The 17,739-nt window shown below is 53.9% G+C and overlaps 2 protein-coding genes across 2 annotated transcripts in view; both read right to left on the reverse strand.

Annotated features, from left to right (window-relative positions):
* The window catches only part of LOC139604076 (uncharacterized), a 1,261,625-nt gene that overhangs the window by 1,059,979 nt on the left and 183,907 nt on the right, over positions 1 to 17,739 (reverse strand).
* Positions 16,566 to 17,498, reverse strand: LOC139603978 (olfactory receptor 14A16-like). The gene has a single exon (XM_071454976.1). The coding sequence runs from the start codon at positions 17,496 to 17,498 to the stop codon at positions 16,566 to 16,568; it is 933 nt and encodes a 310-aa protein (XP_071311077.1).

Here is a 17,739-nt window from a genome sequence, read left to right on the forward strand (position 1 = left end):
GCCTTGCACTGACTCTTTGTGTCTGTGTGCACACAGGAGTGCCTGTGCTGGGGAAATGTGGCAGAAATGCTGCTCTCTGAGGGGTTTGAGTGCCCTGGATAGCTGAGTCAGTCAGGCCTTGAGGTAAGGTTAAATCACAAGGTCTAAGTAAAGTTAAATGCTGCTAAGAGTTGTTCCTTTCCTAAGGTATTAAGTTCAATTTAATTTATTAGCTAAGTTGAATAGTAAATGTTATTCTTATGTTAAATAGGTAAGTCATATGTTTTAAGTTTGGTTAATTAGTGTTAAGTGCTGTTCTTTTGCTAAATTGTGAAATTGATGGTATCAGTTAAGGTTAAGTTGTAACTTAAGTCCTGTTAAGTTTGAACTCTGTTCAGCTTTTGGGCCATATTCCTTTTATCCTTGCCCTCACTGTCCTTGTGTCACACACACACAGGGACAGTTCTCAGTTCATTTCTGGTTTGATTGCCTGGATTTTGTTTGGTTTTGTTGTTGCTTTGTTACCTTGGTGTGCCTGAATTGTCCAGTCAGGAGCAGAGTGACTCTTGCCAAGGAACTTTGTGCTGCTGTCCTTTAATATTCAATCTGGTTTTTGCTGTTCCTTTGCTGGGGATTTTTTCAGCGCTCTCAAGGCCTCGTTGGTACCAGGGTGAAGGAGCCCTGGCCCAGGCTCTGGCCCTGGGGGACACAGGGACGCTGCCGGGGGGTCCCTGTCCCCCAGGGCCACCCCAAGGGCCCCAGCCCCCCGTCCCCGTGTCAGGTTCTGGGGTCGATCTCGTGGAACATCCTCTGGGGGAGGCTGCGGCGCCGGGGGCGGGGGGGACCAGGGGGGACAGGGGATCCCGCTGTGCACGAGCAGGGTTGGACTGCTCTGGGGGGAAATGTGAGGGGGGCCGGGGCAGAGTGACCTCCCCAGTGACCTCACACAGCCCCTGTGATGTCACACAGCCCCCGTGATGTCACACAGCCAACTCTGAGATGTCACCCTATGATGTGATACAGCTGCTCTGTGATGTCACAGAAGTCTCTGTGATGTCACAGGCTGCTCTATGATATTACACAGCCATCCAGTGATGTCACAACCCCCTTCTCTGATGTCACTGAGCTACCCTCTATGATGGCAGAGTCTGCTCTGTGGCCTCACACTATGATGTCACAGACAGATGTGTGATGTCACAACTCCCTCAGTGATGCCAGAAAACCCTCTCTGTGATGTCATACTGCCACTCTGTAATGTCACAGCACACACTTTGACCTCACAGCCCCCTCAATGATGTCACACAGCCATGCCATGATGTCACAGCCTACTCTGTGATGTCACAGAATCCCCTCTATGATGCTGTAGCTGCTCAATGACCTCACACAAAGAACTCTGTGATGTCATAGCCCAATATGTGACCTCACACAGCCCACTCTGTGCTGTCACACAGCCCCTTGCTGACATCACAGATGCTCTGTGCCTCCATGACACAGCCCCAGAGGAACTGCTGTGACACAGCCCCCTCTGGGACATGCCACAGCCCCTGCCAGTGCTGAGCCCCTGGGAGCTCTGTCTGTGCCCTGCTGGTGTCCCTGAGGGGCCCTGGCAGTGCCCCAGCCCTGCTGGGCTGTGCACAGGAGCTGCTCCTGGCCAGAGCTGTCTCTCTGCAGCTCTGCTGCCCTTGCCAGGAGCTGCCTCTGGGCCAGGAGCCCGGCCCAGCTCAGCAGCACAGACACAGCACAAGGGCTTTAATGACCCTCTGGGGCTTTGGTGCTCTTTGTGTCTGCCATGGCCAAAGTGCTGCCCAAGTTGGCTCTGTCAGGGCTGTCTTGCAGCTGCTGTGCCCTGTGCAGCCCAGGCTGTCCTACGGTGTCCCTGCCCTGCGCCTCTGTCCCTGCAGGCTGTGGGCATCCCCCGGCTGCCCCACCTGGCTGGCCCCTTCCTTTGCTGACAGCTCTGCCTCCTGCCTGCCTCTGCCTGCCCACACAAAGCCTTGGGCTGCTCCAGGCTCCTGCTGGGGGACGTGCTGCACCACAGCCCTGCCCTGGCAGGGAAATTCCTTTCTCCTGGTGTCCAGCCTGGACCTCCGCAGGTGCCTTTGGAATTAATTCTTTCTTTCTCTGGCTGTTTTCTACTATGTCAAAAGGATCCACCATCTCTGAAACCACTCTTCAGTCCCTCCCAGGGCTCTCCTCCGATGTCCTCAGTCTCCACCCCACTGAGCACAGAGCTCCTGTGTCCCTATAGAGTGGTCAAGTGCTTGAGGCCAAGAGCACCCGGACAAGAGAGACAGTTCTTTTCTATAGGAAGGAAACCACAGAACCCCAGGGTTTGAAGGCAGATGAGAAGCAGTCACCAGAGGCCAAGGCCAGCGAGACCTGTCTGTCCTTGCAGCTTTTGTCTGAAAGCAGCCTTTGGATATATGGGGAGTTTTGGGTGTGGAATTCCATTTCAGCCACGGGTTCCTGGACTGGAATGACAGTTCTCCATAAGAAGGAAAGGGCAGAGCCCCAGTGTTCCAAAGGCTGATTAGAGGCAACCCCAAGGAGGCCAAGGCAGCCAGATCTGTTGTCAGGGAAGAATCCTTGGATAGACAGAATCTGGGAGGCCAAACCCCACTTTTGTCTATTGGGCTTTGGACAAGAAGGACAGTTCTTTTCCATAGGAAGGAAAGTGCAGAACCCCAGTGCTTCAAAGGGAGATGTGAGCTGGCCCTTAGGAAGCCGAGGGACCCTAGATAGTCCTGGAAGCTTTTGTCTGGAGCTCTCCTTGGATTTAAGGAATTCTGGAGGTGAATTCTCAGTTTTGGCCATGGATGCCTGGACTTGAGAGATGTTTTTTCCCATGAGGAGAAAAGCACAGGCCCCCAGTGCTTTGAAGGCAGATGAGAGGTGGCCCCAAGAGGCCAAGGCCAGCCAGAGCTGTCTGTCCCTCCAGGTGACCAATGGGAATAATCCTTGGATATAATCAAATTTGGAAGAGGAATCCCAATTTCAACCATGAACCCCTGGAGGAGAAGGACAATTCTTTCCCACAGGAAGGAAAGCACAGAACTCCAAGGTTTCAGGGGCTGATGAGAAGCAACCCTCAATATGCCAAGGTCAGCTGGACCAGTCAGGCAGCCCCCAGGAGGCCCAGCCAGACAGACCTGTTCCATGTTCTTGGATCCTTGGGGCCCTGCAGCATCACAATGGCCCCTTGGTTCCATGAGGCTCTGTAGGATCACAACAGATCTTTGTTTCCATGAGGCCCAGCAATATAACAATGGTCTCCTTGGCTCCACAGTGGCACAATGGCCCCTTGCTTCCATGAGGCCTTGCAGTGTCCATGAGGCCTTGCTTGTTTCCATGGGACTGTGCAATGCCACAATGGCCCCTTGGTTCCATGAGGTCACAGAGTCTAAAAATGGCCCCTTGGTTCTTTTGGGTTCCTGAGGATCACAATGGCCCCTTGGTTCCACCAGGCCTGGATGTGTCACAATGGTCCCTTGCTTCCATGGGGACCCGCAGTGTCACAATGGTCCCTTGCTTCCATGAAACCTTGCAGTGTCACAGTGGCTGCCTTGGTTCTGTGAGGCCCTGTGGTGTCACAATGGCCCCTTGGTTCCATGGGGACTCAGAGTGCCAGAATGGTCTCATTGGTTCCATGAAGCCCCTCAGTGTCACAATGGTCTCTTTTTGTTCCACAGTATCACAATGGCACCTTGGTTCCGTGAAGCCCTGAAGTAAAGAATGGCCCCTTGGTTCCATTGGGCTCCTCCCTGCCACACGAGTTCTCAGTTCCACGGAGCCCTGCAGTGTCACAGTGCTCTCCTTGGTTCCATGGTGCCACACAGGGTCACAAGGGCCCCTCAGCTCTACAAGACCCATAGTGTCACAATGGCCCCTTGCTCCCATGAGGCCGTGCCATGTCACAATGGTCTCATTTGTTCCACGAGGCCCTGCAGCTCCACAATGGCCCTTGAAGTGTCACAATAGTCTCAGCAGGTTCCCCGACTGGATCACAATGGCCTCCTTGGTTCCATGATGCCCCATAGTGTAACAATGGTATCCTTGGTTCCACAGTTAAAACAGCCCTATGGTCTCATAGAGCCCCACAGCCCCTTATAGAGCCCCACAGCCCCTTGTGGAACCCCACAGGGTCACTGTGATCCCCTTGATTCCATGAGGCCCTGCTGTGCTACAATGGCTCCTTGGTTCTATGAGGCCCTGTGGTGTCACAATGGCCCCTTGGTTCCAGTGGGTCCCTAAGTGTCATATCAGTCTCCTTGGTTCTATGAGGCCCCACAGTGTCACAATGGACTTTTTGTTCCATGAGCTTTTGTACTGCCAAAACCAGACAACAACAGTCTCCTTGGTTCCATGGTGTCACAGTGAACCTTGGTTCCATGGGTACTCACAATGTCAGAAGGGGCTCCTTGGTTCCATGAGGCCCTGCAGAGCCCCGTGATTCAACGAGGCCTCAAAGTGTCATCATGGCCTCCAGGATGTCATGAGGCCCTGCAGTGTCATAATGGACCTTTGGTTCCATGTGTTCCAGCACTGTTCCACAAATCCTTAGTTCCATGGAGCCCTGTAGTGTCACAATGGACTCCTTGGTGCCACACAGTGTGACAACTGCCCCTTGGCCTGCCAACGCTCCATGGTACCACAATGATTCCTTGCTTCCAAGAGGCCTTGTAGTGTCACAATGGCCCCTTGTTTCAATGAGGCCTTTGGTGTCACCATGGTCTCCATGATTCCATAAGGCCTCGTAGTGTCACAACAGACCATTGGTTTCACTGAGACCCGCAGTGTCACTGTGGTCCCCTTGGCTCCACAAGGTCCAGCTGTGTCACAATGGACCTTTGGTTCCATGATGCCCCAGAGTGTCACAATGGTATCCTTGGTTCCTTGGACCCTTCATCCCATGGAGACACCCAAGGTTCACTGTAGTCCCCTTGATTCCTTGAGGCCGTGCCATTCTATAATGGTCCTTTGGTTCCAGTGGGTCCCAAAGTGTCAGAACAGTCTCCATTGTTCCATGAGGCCCCACAAAGTCACTGTCATACCCTTGGTTCCACCGGCCCCACAGTGTAAAAATGAACTCTCGGTTCCATGAGGTTTCTCAATCCCAATGGCCTCCTTGGATCTGCAGTGTCACAGTGGCCCCTTGGCTCCATGTGGCCACGCTGTGTCACAATGGCTCATGATTCCATGAGGCCACAGAGTTTAACAACGGACCCTTGGTTCCATAAGGCCTTGCTGTGTCACAATGGACTTCTGGTTCCATGAGCTTTCACACAGCCAACAGCATCTCCTTGGTTCTGCAGGGTCACCATGGACCATTTGTTCCATGAGGTTCCATAGCAGAACACGGTCACCTTGGTTCCGTGAGGTTCTGCAGTGTCACAATGGACCCATGGTTCTACCAGGCCTTGCTGTGTCGGAATGGCCCCATGGTTCCCAGAGGTTTTTCAGTGTCACAATGGTCTCCTTGAGTGTGCAGTTTCACAATGGGCCATTTTTTCAATGTGGCCCCAATGTGCCAAAATGGATTTTGGTTCCATGGGGTTCCATGGTGTCACAATGGACCCTTTATTCCATGGGTTTGCTCAGTGTCACAGCTGAATCCTTGGTTCTGTGAGGCCTCACCACTATCAAAGCCAAAATATCAGAATAGGACTCATTAACACTAAATTGCTGTTTAAGAGGGTATCATTTATTCAGGCCTGAGATCTAGTTTGGGATAACTCCTAACCCTATGTGGATGTGTAATTCTACCAGCGTCACTAAATGTGTATTACAATTTACCCATTACCATAAAATCCACCCCAAGTTCCCAGTTTCAGTCCTTCTTTTTTCTGCCATTACATTCTTGAGCTAGATGTCTTCTTGTCTTCCAACCATCCTTGCTGGGAAAGCAGCCCCTGCATGGCTTGTTCCTGTGCTGAAAGTTCACAGGCACAGTAAAAATTGAATGAACCCTTTTGGTATCTGCCCAAGGCTTTGTGTGGGCAGGCAGAGGCAGGCAGGAGGCAGAGCTGTCAGCAAAGGAAGAGCCCAGTCAGGTGGGGCAGCCAGAGGATGCCGACAGCCTGCAGGGACAGAGGCGCAGGGCAGGGACACCGTAGGACAGCCTGGGCTGCACAGGGCACAGGGATGGGCAGCAGCTGCAAGACAGCCCTGACAGAGCCAACTTGGGCAGCACTTTGGCCATGGCAGACACAAAGAGCACCAAAGCCCCAGAGGGTCATTACAGTCCTTGTGCTGTGCCTGTGCTGCTGAGCTGGGCCGGGCTCCTGGCCCAGAGGCAGCTCCTGGCAAGGGCAGCAGAGCTGCAGAGAGACAGCTCTGGCCAGGAGCAGCTCCTGTGCACAGCCCAGCAGGGCTGGGGCACTGCCAGGGCCCCTCAGGGACACCAGCAGGGCACAGACAGAGCTCCCAGGGGCTCAGCACTGGCAGGGGCTGTGGCATGTCCCAGAGGGGGCTGTGTCACAGCAGCTCCTCTGTGGCTGTGTCATGGAGGCACAGAGCATCTGTGATGTCAGCAAGGGGCTGTGTGACAGCACAGAATGGGCTGTGTGAGGTCACAGACTGGGCTATGACAAGACAGAGTTTGTTGTGTGAGGTCACTGAGCAGCTAGAGCATCATAGCGGGGAACTGTATGACATCATAGAGGGGTTCTGTGACATCACAGAGCAGGCTGTGACATCATGGCATGGCTGTATGGCATCATAGAGCTGGCTGTGAGGTCAGAGTGTATACTGTGACCTTACAAAGTGGCAATATGACATCACAGAGAGGGTTTTGTGATATCATTGAGGGGTTTGTGACATCACACATCTGTCTGTGACATCACAGAGTACGGTGTGAGGCCATAGAGCAGATCCTGAATTCATAGAGGGTGGCTCTGTGACATCAGAGAGAGCATTGTGACATCACTGGCCAGCTGTGTAACATTATAGAGCAGGCTATGACATCACAGTACAGATTGTGACATCACAGGGTGACTTTCTGACATCACAGAGTCTTCTGCGACATCACAGTGCAGCTGCATGACATTCCAGGGTGACATCCCAGATTTGGCTCTGTGACATCACAGGGGCTGTGTGAGGTCACTGGGGAGGTCACTCTGCCCCGGCCCCCCTCACAGCTCCCCCCAGAGCAGTCCAACCCTGCTCGTGCACAGCGGGATCCCCTGTCCCCCCGGGTCCCCCCGCCCCCGGCGCCGCAGCCTCCCCCAGAGGATGTTCCACGAGATCGACCCCAGAGCCTGACACAGGCACGGGGGGCCGGGGCCCTGGGGGTGGCACAGGGGGACAGGGACCCCCCGGCAGCGTCCCTGTGTCCCCCAGGGCCAGAGCCTGGGCCAGGGCTCCTTCACCCTGGTATGAATGAGGCCTTGAGAGCGCTGAAAAAATCCCCAGCAAGGGAACAGCAAAAACCAGATTTAATATTAAGGGACAGCAGCACAAAGTTCCTTGGCAGGAGTCACTCTGCTCCTGACTGGACACTTCAGGTACACCAAGGAAACAAAGCAACAACAAAACCAAATAAAGTCTGGACAATCAAACCAGAAATGAGCCGAGAACTGTCCCTGTGTGTGTGTGTGTGTGTGTGTGACACAAGGACAGTGAGGGCAAGGATAAAAGGAATACGGCCCAAAAGCTGAACAGAGCTCAAACTTAACAGGACTTAACTTACACTTTAACCTTAACTGATGCCTTCAACTTGACAATTTAGCAAAAGAACAGCACTTAACTTTAACACCGGCCGGGGGTTTATTTACAGATGCGAATGAGACGGGGCTGCTATATGGAAAGTGTCTCGAGCTGTTTCTTTTTTCAGCATCAGTCTCATTACATGATTATGATAATGGGAAGATGCTAGCAGCTCACAATCCAGGCAGCAGGCCAGAAAACTTCATGTTACAACATACTTTATAAGCTTCTTGACCAATCACACAAAGCAAAAGCATATTGAGAGTAGTTCTATCCAATCACCATAAGCACACGTACCTTTGGTTAAAACAATGCTTGCTTATTTAGAATACAATACCTGTTTGTAAGAGACAACGCACAGAGCTCCATTACTAAGCTTTAACCTTCCTAATATCTTGCTAGATAAACTTGCTGCAACTTAGAGAGCTATTCAGACAAGCATTAATACATAGGCTATTGTTCTATTTGCCCTTGCCTTTTCTACAGTTTAAATAATTTTTCTGCTGACCTATCTCATGACTGTTGCTTTAGCACTGTTCACAATTCTGCTGTATCTGAGGCCTGTCTTTTGCAACTTTCCTAGAACCCTCTAATTTTATGGATTCCCACAAACAGTATTTAACTTAACTTACACACTACGACTTAATGATTTAATGGTAGAATAACATTAAAAAATATTCAACTTAACTTATATCATATGAAACGTTACTTGGCAAAAAAAAGCTCTTAATAGCTTTTAACTTATTCCTCATGATGTAATCTTACTTACAGGCCTGACTGACTCAGCTATCCAAGGCTCTCAAACCCCTCAGAGAGCAGCATTTCTGCCACATTTCCCCAGGACAGGCACTCCTGTGTGCACACAGACACAAAGAGTCACCTCCAAATTCCCTATATCCAAAGACTGCTCCCAGACAAAATCCGCCATTCCTGACAAGTCTTGCTGGCCTTGGATGAGAGAAGCTCTCACTTGCCTTCCAAACACTGGGGCTCTGTGCTTTCCTTCCTATGGAAAGGAACTGTCCTTCTGGGCCAGGCACACATGGCCAAATTTGGGATTTCACCTCCAACATTGCCTGTTGTGACAGCCTGGAGGAGATTGTTGGCTTGAAACATTTTGTGTGTGGGGGAGAGCAGGGGGTAGGTCCAGCCTTGCCCTGCCCTGGAAGCCCAGCCCTGCCCTGCCCTGGAACCCCAATCCCCCCAGAGCCTCTATCCCAGCCCAGCAGTGGCTGCCAGTCCCTGGCACAGCACAGGCAATGCTCCACAGACACCTCTGCAGCCCCAGCCCAGCTCCTGAGGGACCAAATGAGCCCAAGCCCCACCTGGGGGAAGGGCCCAGGGAGACCAAGGGGTATTGAAGGCTGACCACAAGGCAAGCACACATCTTGACCCTACCTACTCTTAGAATTTCCATCTGAACAGTGCTGGAATCCAGGAGTTGGTAGCTGTGTGTGTGCTTCTCTGAAGCTTATTTGTCTTTCTATCTCTTTGAGAGAGAGAAAGAAAAATACTTCTTCTATTTTTGTCCTCTTGCAAATTTTGATTAACATGAACTTGAACAGGCTTAGAGTTTGTGAAGTTGAATGGGCCAAATTAATGCTTTGAGAAGTGTTGTTTTGTTGATTGAATGTCCTATTAAACCTTTTGCGAAAATTTATTTGATTTTCTAAAGTTGCCAGTAAAGGCTGCTTGGTTGTTTTGAGCTCCTGAGAATTTCTTGTCAGTATTTCTCCAGTGTTTTCAACTCAGGGTACACAAACAATTTTAATTCCTCTTAAATGTCTCCTTGAGAGAATTGTTTGGGGGATGGGAGTCAGGGCTTGTGTGTGCTGCTTGGCCCAGCCCAGGCAGGGCTTTCCCAGCCACATTCCACACTCCATTGCCCAGCTGGAGCCTCTGGTGCCTCTGAGTTGTGCTGCCCCAGCCCCAGGGACGCTCTCCTTGTCTGCCCATTCCCCCACGGTCTCTGGGCAGGGATGGCCTCACTGGGGGCTGCTGACATCCTCAGCAACTTGGAGGCTGCTGCTGAATTTCACTGCTCCAGAGGCTTGTTCAGCCTTCAGCTCTTCAGTGCAGGAATTCAGTGGCCCAGGGCTCATTAACATTTATAACACCTGAACAAGCCAAGCCTCTGGGAATCATTTGATTTTAATTCTCAAATCCTTTGTGGTTAAGTAGATCTCAGTAGTGTATTGAAACTGAATACATGATATTTAAAAAGACAGCGAGAAAACATTTTGTAGGTCCTGTTTAGGTTTTTTTTTTCTCTGTTAATACAATGATATGCACAATCTCCAATTGACATTGAATCCAGGTACCTCCTCATGCAGTTTGAATAGATACGAAAATCAAGACCCTTCATGGCTGACAATCAATCAGACTCTGTCCCTACCCCCACCCCACCATTTCCCCCATCCAAGCCCTGGCACTCAGAGCAGCCTTGTGCAAATCTGAGCTCCCTCCAGCCCAGGTTGCACCTGCAGCTTTCAGCTCCTTGGCTCCCACTCCCACCTGCTTTCCTTGCAGAAGGAGCTGCCCGAGACACAGAGGGATGTTCATTTCTTGTCAGCCAACAAAGCCAAGGGAAGGCACAGCTCCATCGAATGCAAAAGTCATTCCTCTGCTGGATATTAAATCCACTTTGCACTGCAGCCAGTCTCAGATCAATGGAAAACACCTTCTGTGCCCAGCACAGATCCCAAGGTCCCCCCAAACCCTCCCTGCCCCGATTCTGCCCAGATTTGCTCTTTGCACACACGAGTCACAGGCTGAAGCCAGGAGCTCCCTCCATGCCCAGAGGGAGGAAAAGAGAGAAAGGGGATGAAGAGCTTTCCTGTGCAGAGCCAAGGTCCAAGTGCAGCCCCTGCAGTGGGAACCACAACTCATCAGGTTTGTGTCCTTTGGGCTCAGGGACTGGTGACACTCAGAGGCACAGAAAGGTTTCTTGCCAACAAATAGAAGATGAACATTTGAACAGTTTAATAGCCATCACAGCTCTTCCCTCAGCTCTCTCGGATGTCCCAGCAGCATCTGACATGTCCACCATCCCCCACGGCTTTCTGAACAGGAATAGTTTTTAAGCAAATACATAAGAAATGGAAATTCAGTGATAGGTATAACCACAGTGAGATACTCAATTCATATTTTTTTTAACATGAAATATTTGGCCACTCCCTGAAGTTCAAAGCATGAAACCAGTCAGCTGAGAGGCGTTCAAATGACCAGAGAGCATCTGGATGAGGAAATCTGGGAGCAGCAGGAAGGACATAGATCCAGCTGATCCAGTGAAGAGATGTCCTTAGACACAGCCATTTAAACAGGAGAGCTGGAAACCTGTAGCCAATAAACCTGAAGGAAGGGGGTCATTAAATATTAGACTGAATGTCAGTGGCAGAGGGGAAGATCTGTATTTCTTCCCGTGACATCAGTAGAAGGATCCAGTAGATCCAGGAAGTTCCTCTTCCTGGTGGGAAAACGTTGCCATTACTTAAAATCCTCAAGTGACCCAGATAACAAAGATTTGCTTGTATATTATAAAACTAACAGGAATTAACACCTGTGCCCCTTTCCAGGCAGACATTAGCTGTGTGCCCATCAACAGGCAGTCCCACTTGTGCCCTGAGGTGCCCAGCTGGGATTGGATCTCTCCCAGAGCACCTGAGGGAGAGCAGAGCACCTTGCAAGCTGCAGGTCCCTGACAGCCCCACAGGGCTCCTGTCCCATCAACATCTGCTCTGCTCCAGTCTGAAACAGGGCCCAGCATGGTGCTGGGATCATCAGAGACCTGAGGTGTGTGCTGGAATTCAATGGCCTCCCCATCCCACAGCAGCCCTGCATTTCCCTCCTGCAGCCTTGGTCTCCAGCACAGCCATGGAGGCTCTTTGGGCTCTGGAGTGTTGCTGCAGCCCCCAAGGGCAGCTGAGCTCTGCCTTTGGCACAGTCAGACCTGGCCAGCGCAGGCCATGCTCAGCAATTGCTTGTGTGTGCCTGGCCTTGCTGTCAGCCCCGGCAGCGGCTGCGTGGCCCCTTTGTGGCCCTGTGCTGGCCCAGCCATGGTGGCCCAGCCCCTGTGCAGGCCCAGCCCAGGCCAGGAGCATTGCGGCTGGGAACGGCCCCTGTGCCGTGGTGCCCACAGCAGCCTTGGGGCTCTGTGCCCCATGGCCTCCCTGCTGGGCAGCCTCTGCCAGCTCCTGCAGAGCCCCTGGCACCTGTGGGGCTGCACAGACAGCCCTGCCCCGGGCTCTGCCGGCCTCTGGGCCAGCAGAGAGGCAGCCAGGGCTGGCCATGGCCGGGAACAGGCCCTGAGCCCCGCAGGAGGATGGAGCTGGGCCACAGCCAAACTCAGCCCAGGCCAAAGCTGGGCTCAGCAGCCAGGGCTGCCAACGCATGGGCACAGAGGCTGGCACTGACAAATGTCCTGGGCCCCTCCCTGCTCTGTCCGTGCCACCAAGGGCACAGAGCAGCCTCCTCTCTGGGCCACTTGCCTGTTTGCAATGCCTTGCGCAGGCGCTGGCCCTGCCCCACAAGGCCTGGCCTGAGTCCTGCCCCTGCACGCTCAGCCAGGCTGAGATGGACACTGATGGTTTCTGGGCCAGGCTCTCGGAGCCCAGCCCAGCTCCCTGCAAGCTCTGCCAGCTGCCCTGAGCTTTGGGCAGCACCAAGGGCCTCTCTGAGCCCAGCCCAGCCCAGCCGGCTCTGGCCCCACAGCTCTGCTCAGGCCAGGCTGCTCTGGGCACTGGCCCCACGGCCTCAGCCCCTGCCAAGGGCACAGCAGCAGCTGCAGCTGCCACAGGACTCAGCCCCAGCCATAGGGGAAGGTGCTTGGCCAAGGCCAAAGGAGGCTCCCTGGCTGCCCTGCTCCCCTCGGCCTGAGGTGCTGAGAGCTCTGCAGCCCCTGCTGCCATCCCATCTGCCCAGGGCAGCACAAGAGCCCCGGCCTTGGGGCCCTCAAGAGCTGCTTCTGCTCCAGACCCAGGGCCCACCCCAGAGCTGGGACAGCCACAAAGCTGTGCCCATTTCTGTTCATTGCTGCGCTGGTGGGGATGGATCCTCAGCCACTTGGAGGTTGCTGATCAATTTTACTGCTCCGGAGACTTCTTCTTTCTTCAGCTGTTCAGTTCAGGAATTCAGTGAGAAGAGGTCATAAATATTTGTTCAGAATACCTGATCAAGAAAAGGCCCTGGGGAATATTTCAAGTTTTCAGTTCTTAATGTGGTTAATTAGACAGATGACAGAAGTCTACTCAAAGTGAATATACAATAGTACAAAACAATGCTGAGAGTACAGTTTTGTTCTGTTAGGTTTTATTTTCCTGTTTATAGATTGATCTCAGCAATTTCCAATTGATATTGATCCCCAGCAGCTTTTAATGCAGTTTGAACAGATATGAAAATCAAGACCCTTCATGGCTGACAATCAATCAGAATTTTTCCCCACCCCCTCCCCACCATTTCCCTCATCCAACCCCTGGCACTCCTATGGATCAGGAATGGTGTGGCCAGCAGGAGCAGGGCAGTGATTCTTCCCCTGTGCTGGGCACTGGTTGGGCAGCACCTCGAGTGCTGTATCTAGTTCTGGGCCCCCAATTTAGGAAGGACATGGAGGGGCTGGAGTGTGTCCAGAGAAGGGAAACAAGGCTGGTCAGGGGTCTGGAAGAAAGTCTTGTGAGGAGCAGCGGCTGAGGGAGCTGGGGTTTTTTATCCTGGAGAAGAGGAGGCTCAGGGGAGACCTCATCTTTCTCTACAACTCCCTGACAGGAGGGTGCAGCCAGGTGGGGGTCGGGCTCTTCTCCCAGGGAACAGTGACAGGACAAGAGAACACAGCCTTCACCTGCACCAGGTAAAGTTTAGGCTGGACATTAGGAAATATTCTCCACACAAAGGGTGATTGGGCATTGGAATGGGCTGCCCAGGAAGGTGGGTGAGTCACCAGCTGTGGTGGTGTTTAAGGAAAGACTGGATGTGGCACTCAGCGCCATGGTCTGGGTGACAAGGTGGTGGTGGGTGCCAGGTTGGACTTGATGCTCTCCAAGGTCTTTTCCAGCCTGGTTGATTCTCTGATGATTGTGACACTGCAGGGCCTGGGGAAGCAAGGGGCCATTTTGATACTAAAGGGCCTGGTGGCACTAAGAGGACCATGGTGACACTGTGTACGACATGGCAGCACAGAGCCAAGGGGCCATTGTGACACTGTGGGGCTGAATGGAAGCAGGGAGTCCATGGTGACAGTCTGGGTCCTGGTGGCACCACAGAGGCCACTGTGATCCTGCAGGGCCTTGTGGAACCATGCAGAGCATTGTGACAGAGCAGGACCTGGTGTCACGATGGGGCCATGGTGACACTGCAGAGCCCCATGGAACCAAGGGGCCAGGGCTGCTCCTCAGGGACTCCTGGAATGAAGGAAACATGTTTGACACCGTGGTGGCCCTTGGGACTAAGAGGCCATTGTGACACTGTGGAACCAAGGAGAGCATTGCTACACTGCCAGACCTCATGGAGCCAAGGATCCACTGTGACACTGCAGGACCTTGGGGACCACGGCACCAGTGTGACACTGCAGGGCCCAAGGATCCAAGGGACTTGGTGACTCCAAGGGGTCCCAGGGAATCAAAGGGACATTGTGACACTGGGAGGCCTCATGGAATCATGGAGACCATTGGGACACTCTGGGGCCTCATGGAACCATGGTGACACAAAGTTGTGTGGGAGTGTGGATCTGCTGGAGGGTAGGAGGGCTCTGCACAGGGCCCTGGACAGGCTGGATCCAGGGCCCAAATCCAACAAGGTGAGGTTGAACAAGTCCCAGTGCCAGGTCCTGCACTTTGGCAACAACAACCCCTGAAGCCCTACAGGCTGGGGACAGAGTGGCTGGAGAGCAGCCAGGCAGAAAGGGACCTGCAGGGACTGATGGACAGCAGGCTGGACATGAGCCAGCAGTGTGCCCAGGTGGCCAAGAAGGCCAATGGCTCCTGTCCTGGATCAGGAATGGTGTGGCCAGCAGGAGCAGGGCAGGGATTCTTCCTCTGTGCTGGACACTGGTTGGGCAGCACTTCGAGTGCTGTGTCCTGTTCTGGGCCTCCAATTTAGGAAGGACATAGAGGAGCTGGAGCGTGTCCAGAGAAGGGAAACAAGGCTGGGGAGGGGTCTGGAGCACAAGTCCTGTGAGGAGTGGCTGAGGGAGCTGGGGTTGTTTATCCTGGAGAAGAGGAGGCCCAGGGGAGACAAGGTGGTGTCAGGGCACAGGTTGGACTTGATGATCTCCAAGGTCTTTCCCAACCTTGCTGATTCTGGGATTCTCTGGAACCACCCTTGGAGCAGTTGCAGGATGAGCCCTGGGCCTCCTCTTCAGCAGCTCCAGCAGCCCAGATCCCTCAGCTTCTCCTGGCAGCCCCAAAGCCCATCCTGTCAGTCCTGCAGAGCCTCTGCAGCTCCTCCTCATTGCCCAGAACAGGGAGCCCCAGAGGCAGACACAGCAGCCCAGATGTGCCCCCCTGGCCTGGGGTGCCTCTGGCAAGGGAGCAGCACCAGGCACTGCAGGAGCCTGCAGACAATTCCTGCGGCACTTGTAGGATGATCCTGCTGCCCAAGGGACGTTCCCATGGTGCCAAGTCAGGAACTGCAATGGGGAGTGGGGCCAGAGAGGAAAAGGCAAACAGGGATGGGCTGTTTGCAGGGGAGGGAAAAGGGCTGGGCAAGAGGAAGAAATCTGTAGCAGCAAGAGTAAAGAAGGCAAAGAAGCAAAGGAAATGCTGAGGGCAGTTTGGGGGTGGCTGCCAGGCAGCCCTGGCTCTGAGCAACAGTGTCTGCAGTGGCACAGGAAACTCCCAGCTGATGGGAACAAACTTTCTGGCTGACTGCAGAGGCCAGGACAAAGCTGAGTGGTTTCCCTGGTGTCCCGCAGGCCTTGCTGGCCCCAGGGGCTGATGGCATTTGTGCTCCCTCAGGTTCATGTCCCCACAGCAACAGCATGGGGGTGCTGGCCCTGCTGTGTGCAATGCAAACAGGGGCTGCTGAGGCAGTTCTGCCGTGTCTGTGCCTGCAAGGATGGGGCACCTGTGTGAGCTGGGGGAGAGGCCAGGGCTGCAGAGGGGGGATGTTGTTGGCAGCTGCATGAGGACGCTCTGGGACGCTGCCCTGGGCTGTGCAGCGCACTGGGCATGGATCAGCCCCTGCTCTGCTGCTCCTTCCCGTCTGCCCCAGGGCCCTTGCAGAGCCCCAGCCATGCTGTTTGCCCCCAGCCTGCCCACGGCCAGCCTGGGGCTGCTCACGGGGGTTTCTGTGCTGAGCATTGGCCTGGCCGTGTTCTTGAGAGAGCCTGGGCAAGGAGCCTGGAGCCCCCAGGGCCTGGCCTGAGGCGTCAGCGCTGCCCCAGCAGTGCCCATGGCCTGGCCCTGCTGCAGCCCCGGCACTGCCACCCCCAGGGCTGTGCCCGGCCCCGAGAGCACTCAGGCCCTGCAGCAACACCAGGGCCACCAGGGCAGCGGGGCAGGGCCACGGCAGCAGCACTGGCAACACCAAGTGCTGCTGCTGCTGCTGCTGCTGCTGGGCACAGCTGCTGGGCCAGCACTGATCTGCCCCAGCTCTGCACACAGACATTGCTGCTGCAGCTCCAGAGAAGGCAACAAAAGGGCATCTCTGCAGAAAACTCTGCTGGGAGATCCTTTAGTTCATTTAAAGCCACCAAGACCGCAGCCCCTCATTGACAGTCTGTGGCCACAGTGAAGGTGGAGAGAAACAAAACGAGAAATGGCACACACAATGACATTTCTTTGTGGACAATGTTAAAAAACTAAAATAAAGAAGAAGAACCTCCAAAATGAAACCAGCAAGTATCGAAGACTACTTTTATTACAAGTGATTTGTAGAAATTGGCCAGCAGTTTAATGTTTCTGAAAGCATCCAGTCATCAGTCTCCACACTGCAGCCTTGAGCTCCTGGTTCCTCAGGCTGTAGATGAGGGGGTTCAGGGCTGGAGGCACCACCGAGTACAGAACTGACAGGGCCAGATCCAGGGATGGGGAGGACATGGAGGGGGGCTTCAGGTAGGTGAATGTGCCAGTGCTGAGGAACAGGGAGACCACGGCCAGGTGAGGGAGGCAGGTGGAAAAGGCTTTGTGCTGTCCCTGCTCAGAGGGGATCCTCAGCACAGCCCTGAAGATCTGCACATAGGAGAAAACAATGAACACAAAACAACCAAATACCAAACACACACTAACAGCAATGAGCCCAAATTCCCTGAGGTAGGATTTGGAGCAGGAGAGCTTGAGGATCTGTGGGATTTCACAGAAGAACTGGCCCAGGGCATTGCCCTTGCAAAGGGGCAGGGAAAATGTATTGGCCGTGTGCATGAGAGCATTGAGAAAGGCACTGGCCCAGGCAGCTGCTGCCATGTGGGCACAAGCTCTGCTGCCCAGGAGGGTCCCGTAGTGCAGGGGTTTGCAGATGGACACGTAGCGGTCGTAGCACATCACAGTCAGCAGGGAAAGCTCTGCTGAGATGAAGAAGAGAAAGAAAAAAAGCTGAGCAGCACATCCAGTGTAGGAGATGTTGCTGGTGTCCCAGAGGGAATTGTGCATGGCTTTGGGGACAGTGGTGCAGATGGAGCCCAGGTCAGCGAGGGCCAGGTTGAGCAGGAAGAAGAACATGGGTGTGTGCAGGTGGTGGCCGCAGGCTACGGCGCTGATGATGAGGCCGTTGCCCAGGAGGGCAGCCAGGGAGATGCCCAGCAAGAGGCAGAAGTGCAGGAGCTGCAGCTGCCGCGTGTCTGCCAATGCCAGCAGCAGGAAGTGCCTGATGCAGCTGCTGTTGGACATTTGCTGTGCCTTAGCATGGGGATCTGTAAGAAAAGTAATCATGGAATAGTTGGGTTTGGAGAGGACTTGAAATATCCCAGCACAGCCTGGGGGCACTTTCCCCCCACTGCCTTCCCAGGGCTCTGCTGCCTGGAGCTGTCCCTGCCAGCAGCTGCTTCCCTGTGCCCAGGGCTGGGCCCTGCCAGTGCTGCCAGAGCCCAGCCCAGCCCTGGGGGCTCAGCTCTGCCCTGCAGAGCCCTCC

Source organism: Agelaius tricolor, unplaced genomic scaffold (assembly GCF_023055355.1).
Source record: "Agelaius tricolor isolate 1412-34295 unplaced genomic scaffold, bAgeTri1.0.p SCAF_43, whole genome shotgun sequence".
Lineage (NCBI taxonomy): Eukaryota > Metazoa > Chordata > Aves > Passeriformes > Icteridae > Agelaius > Agelaius tricolor.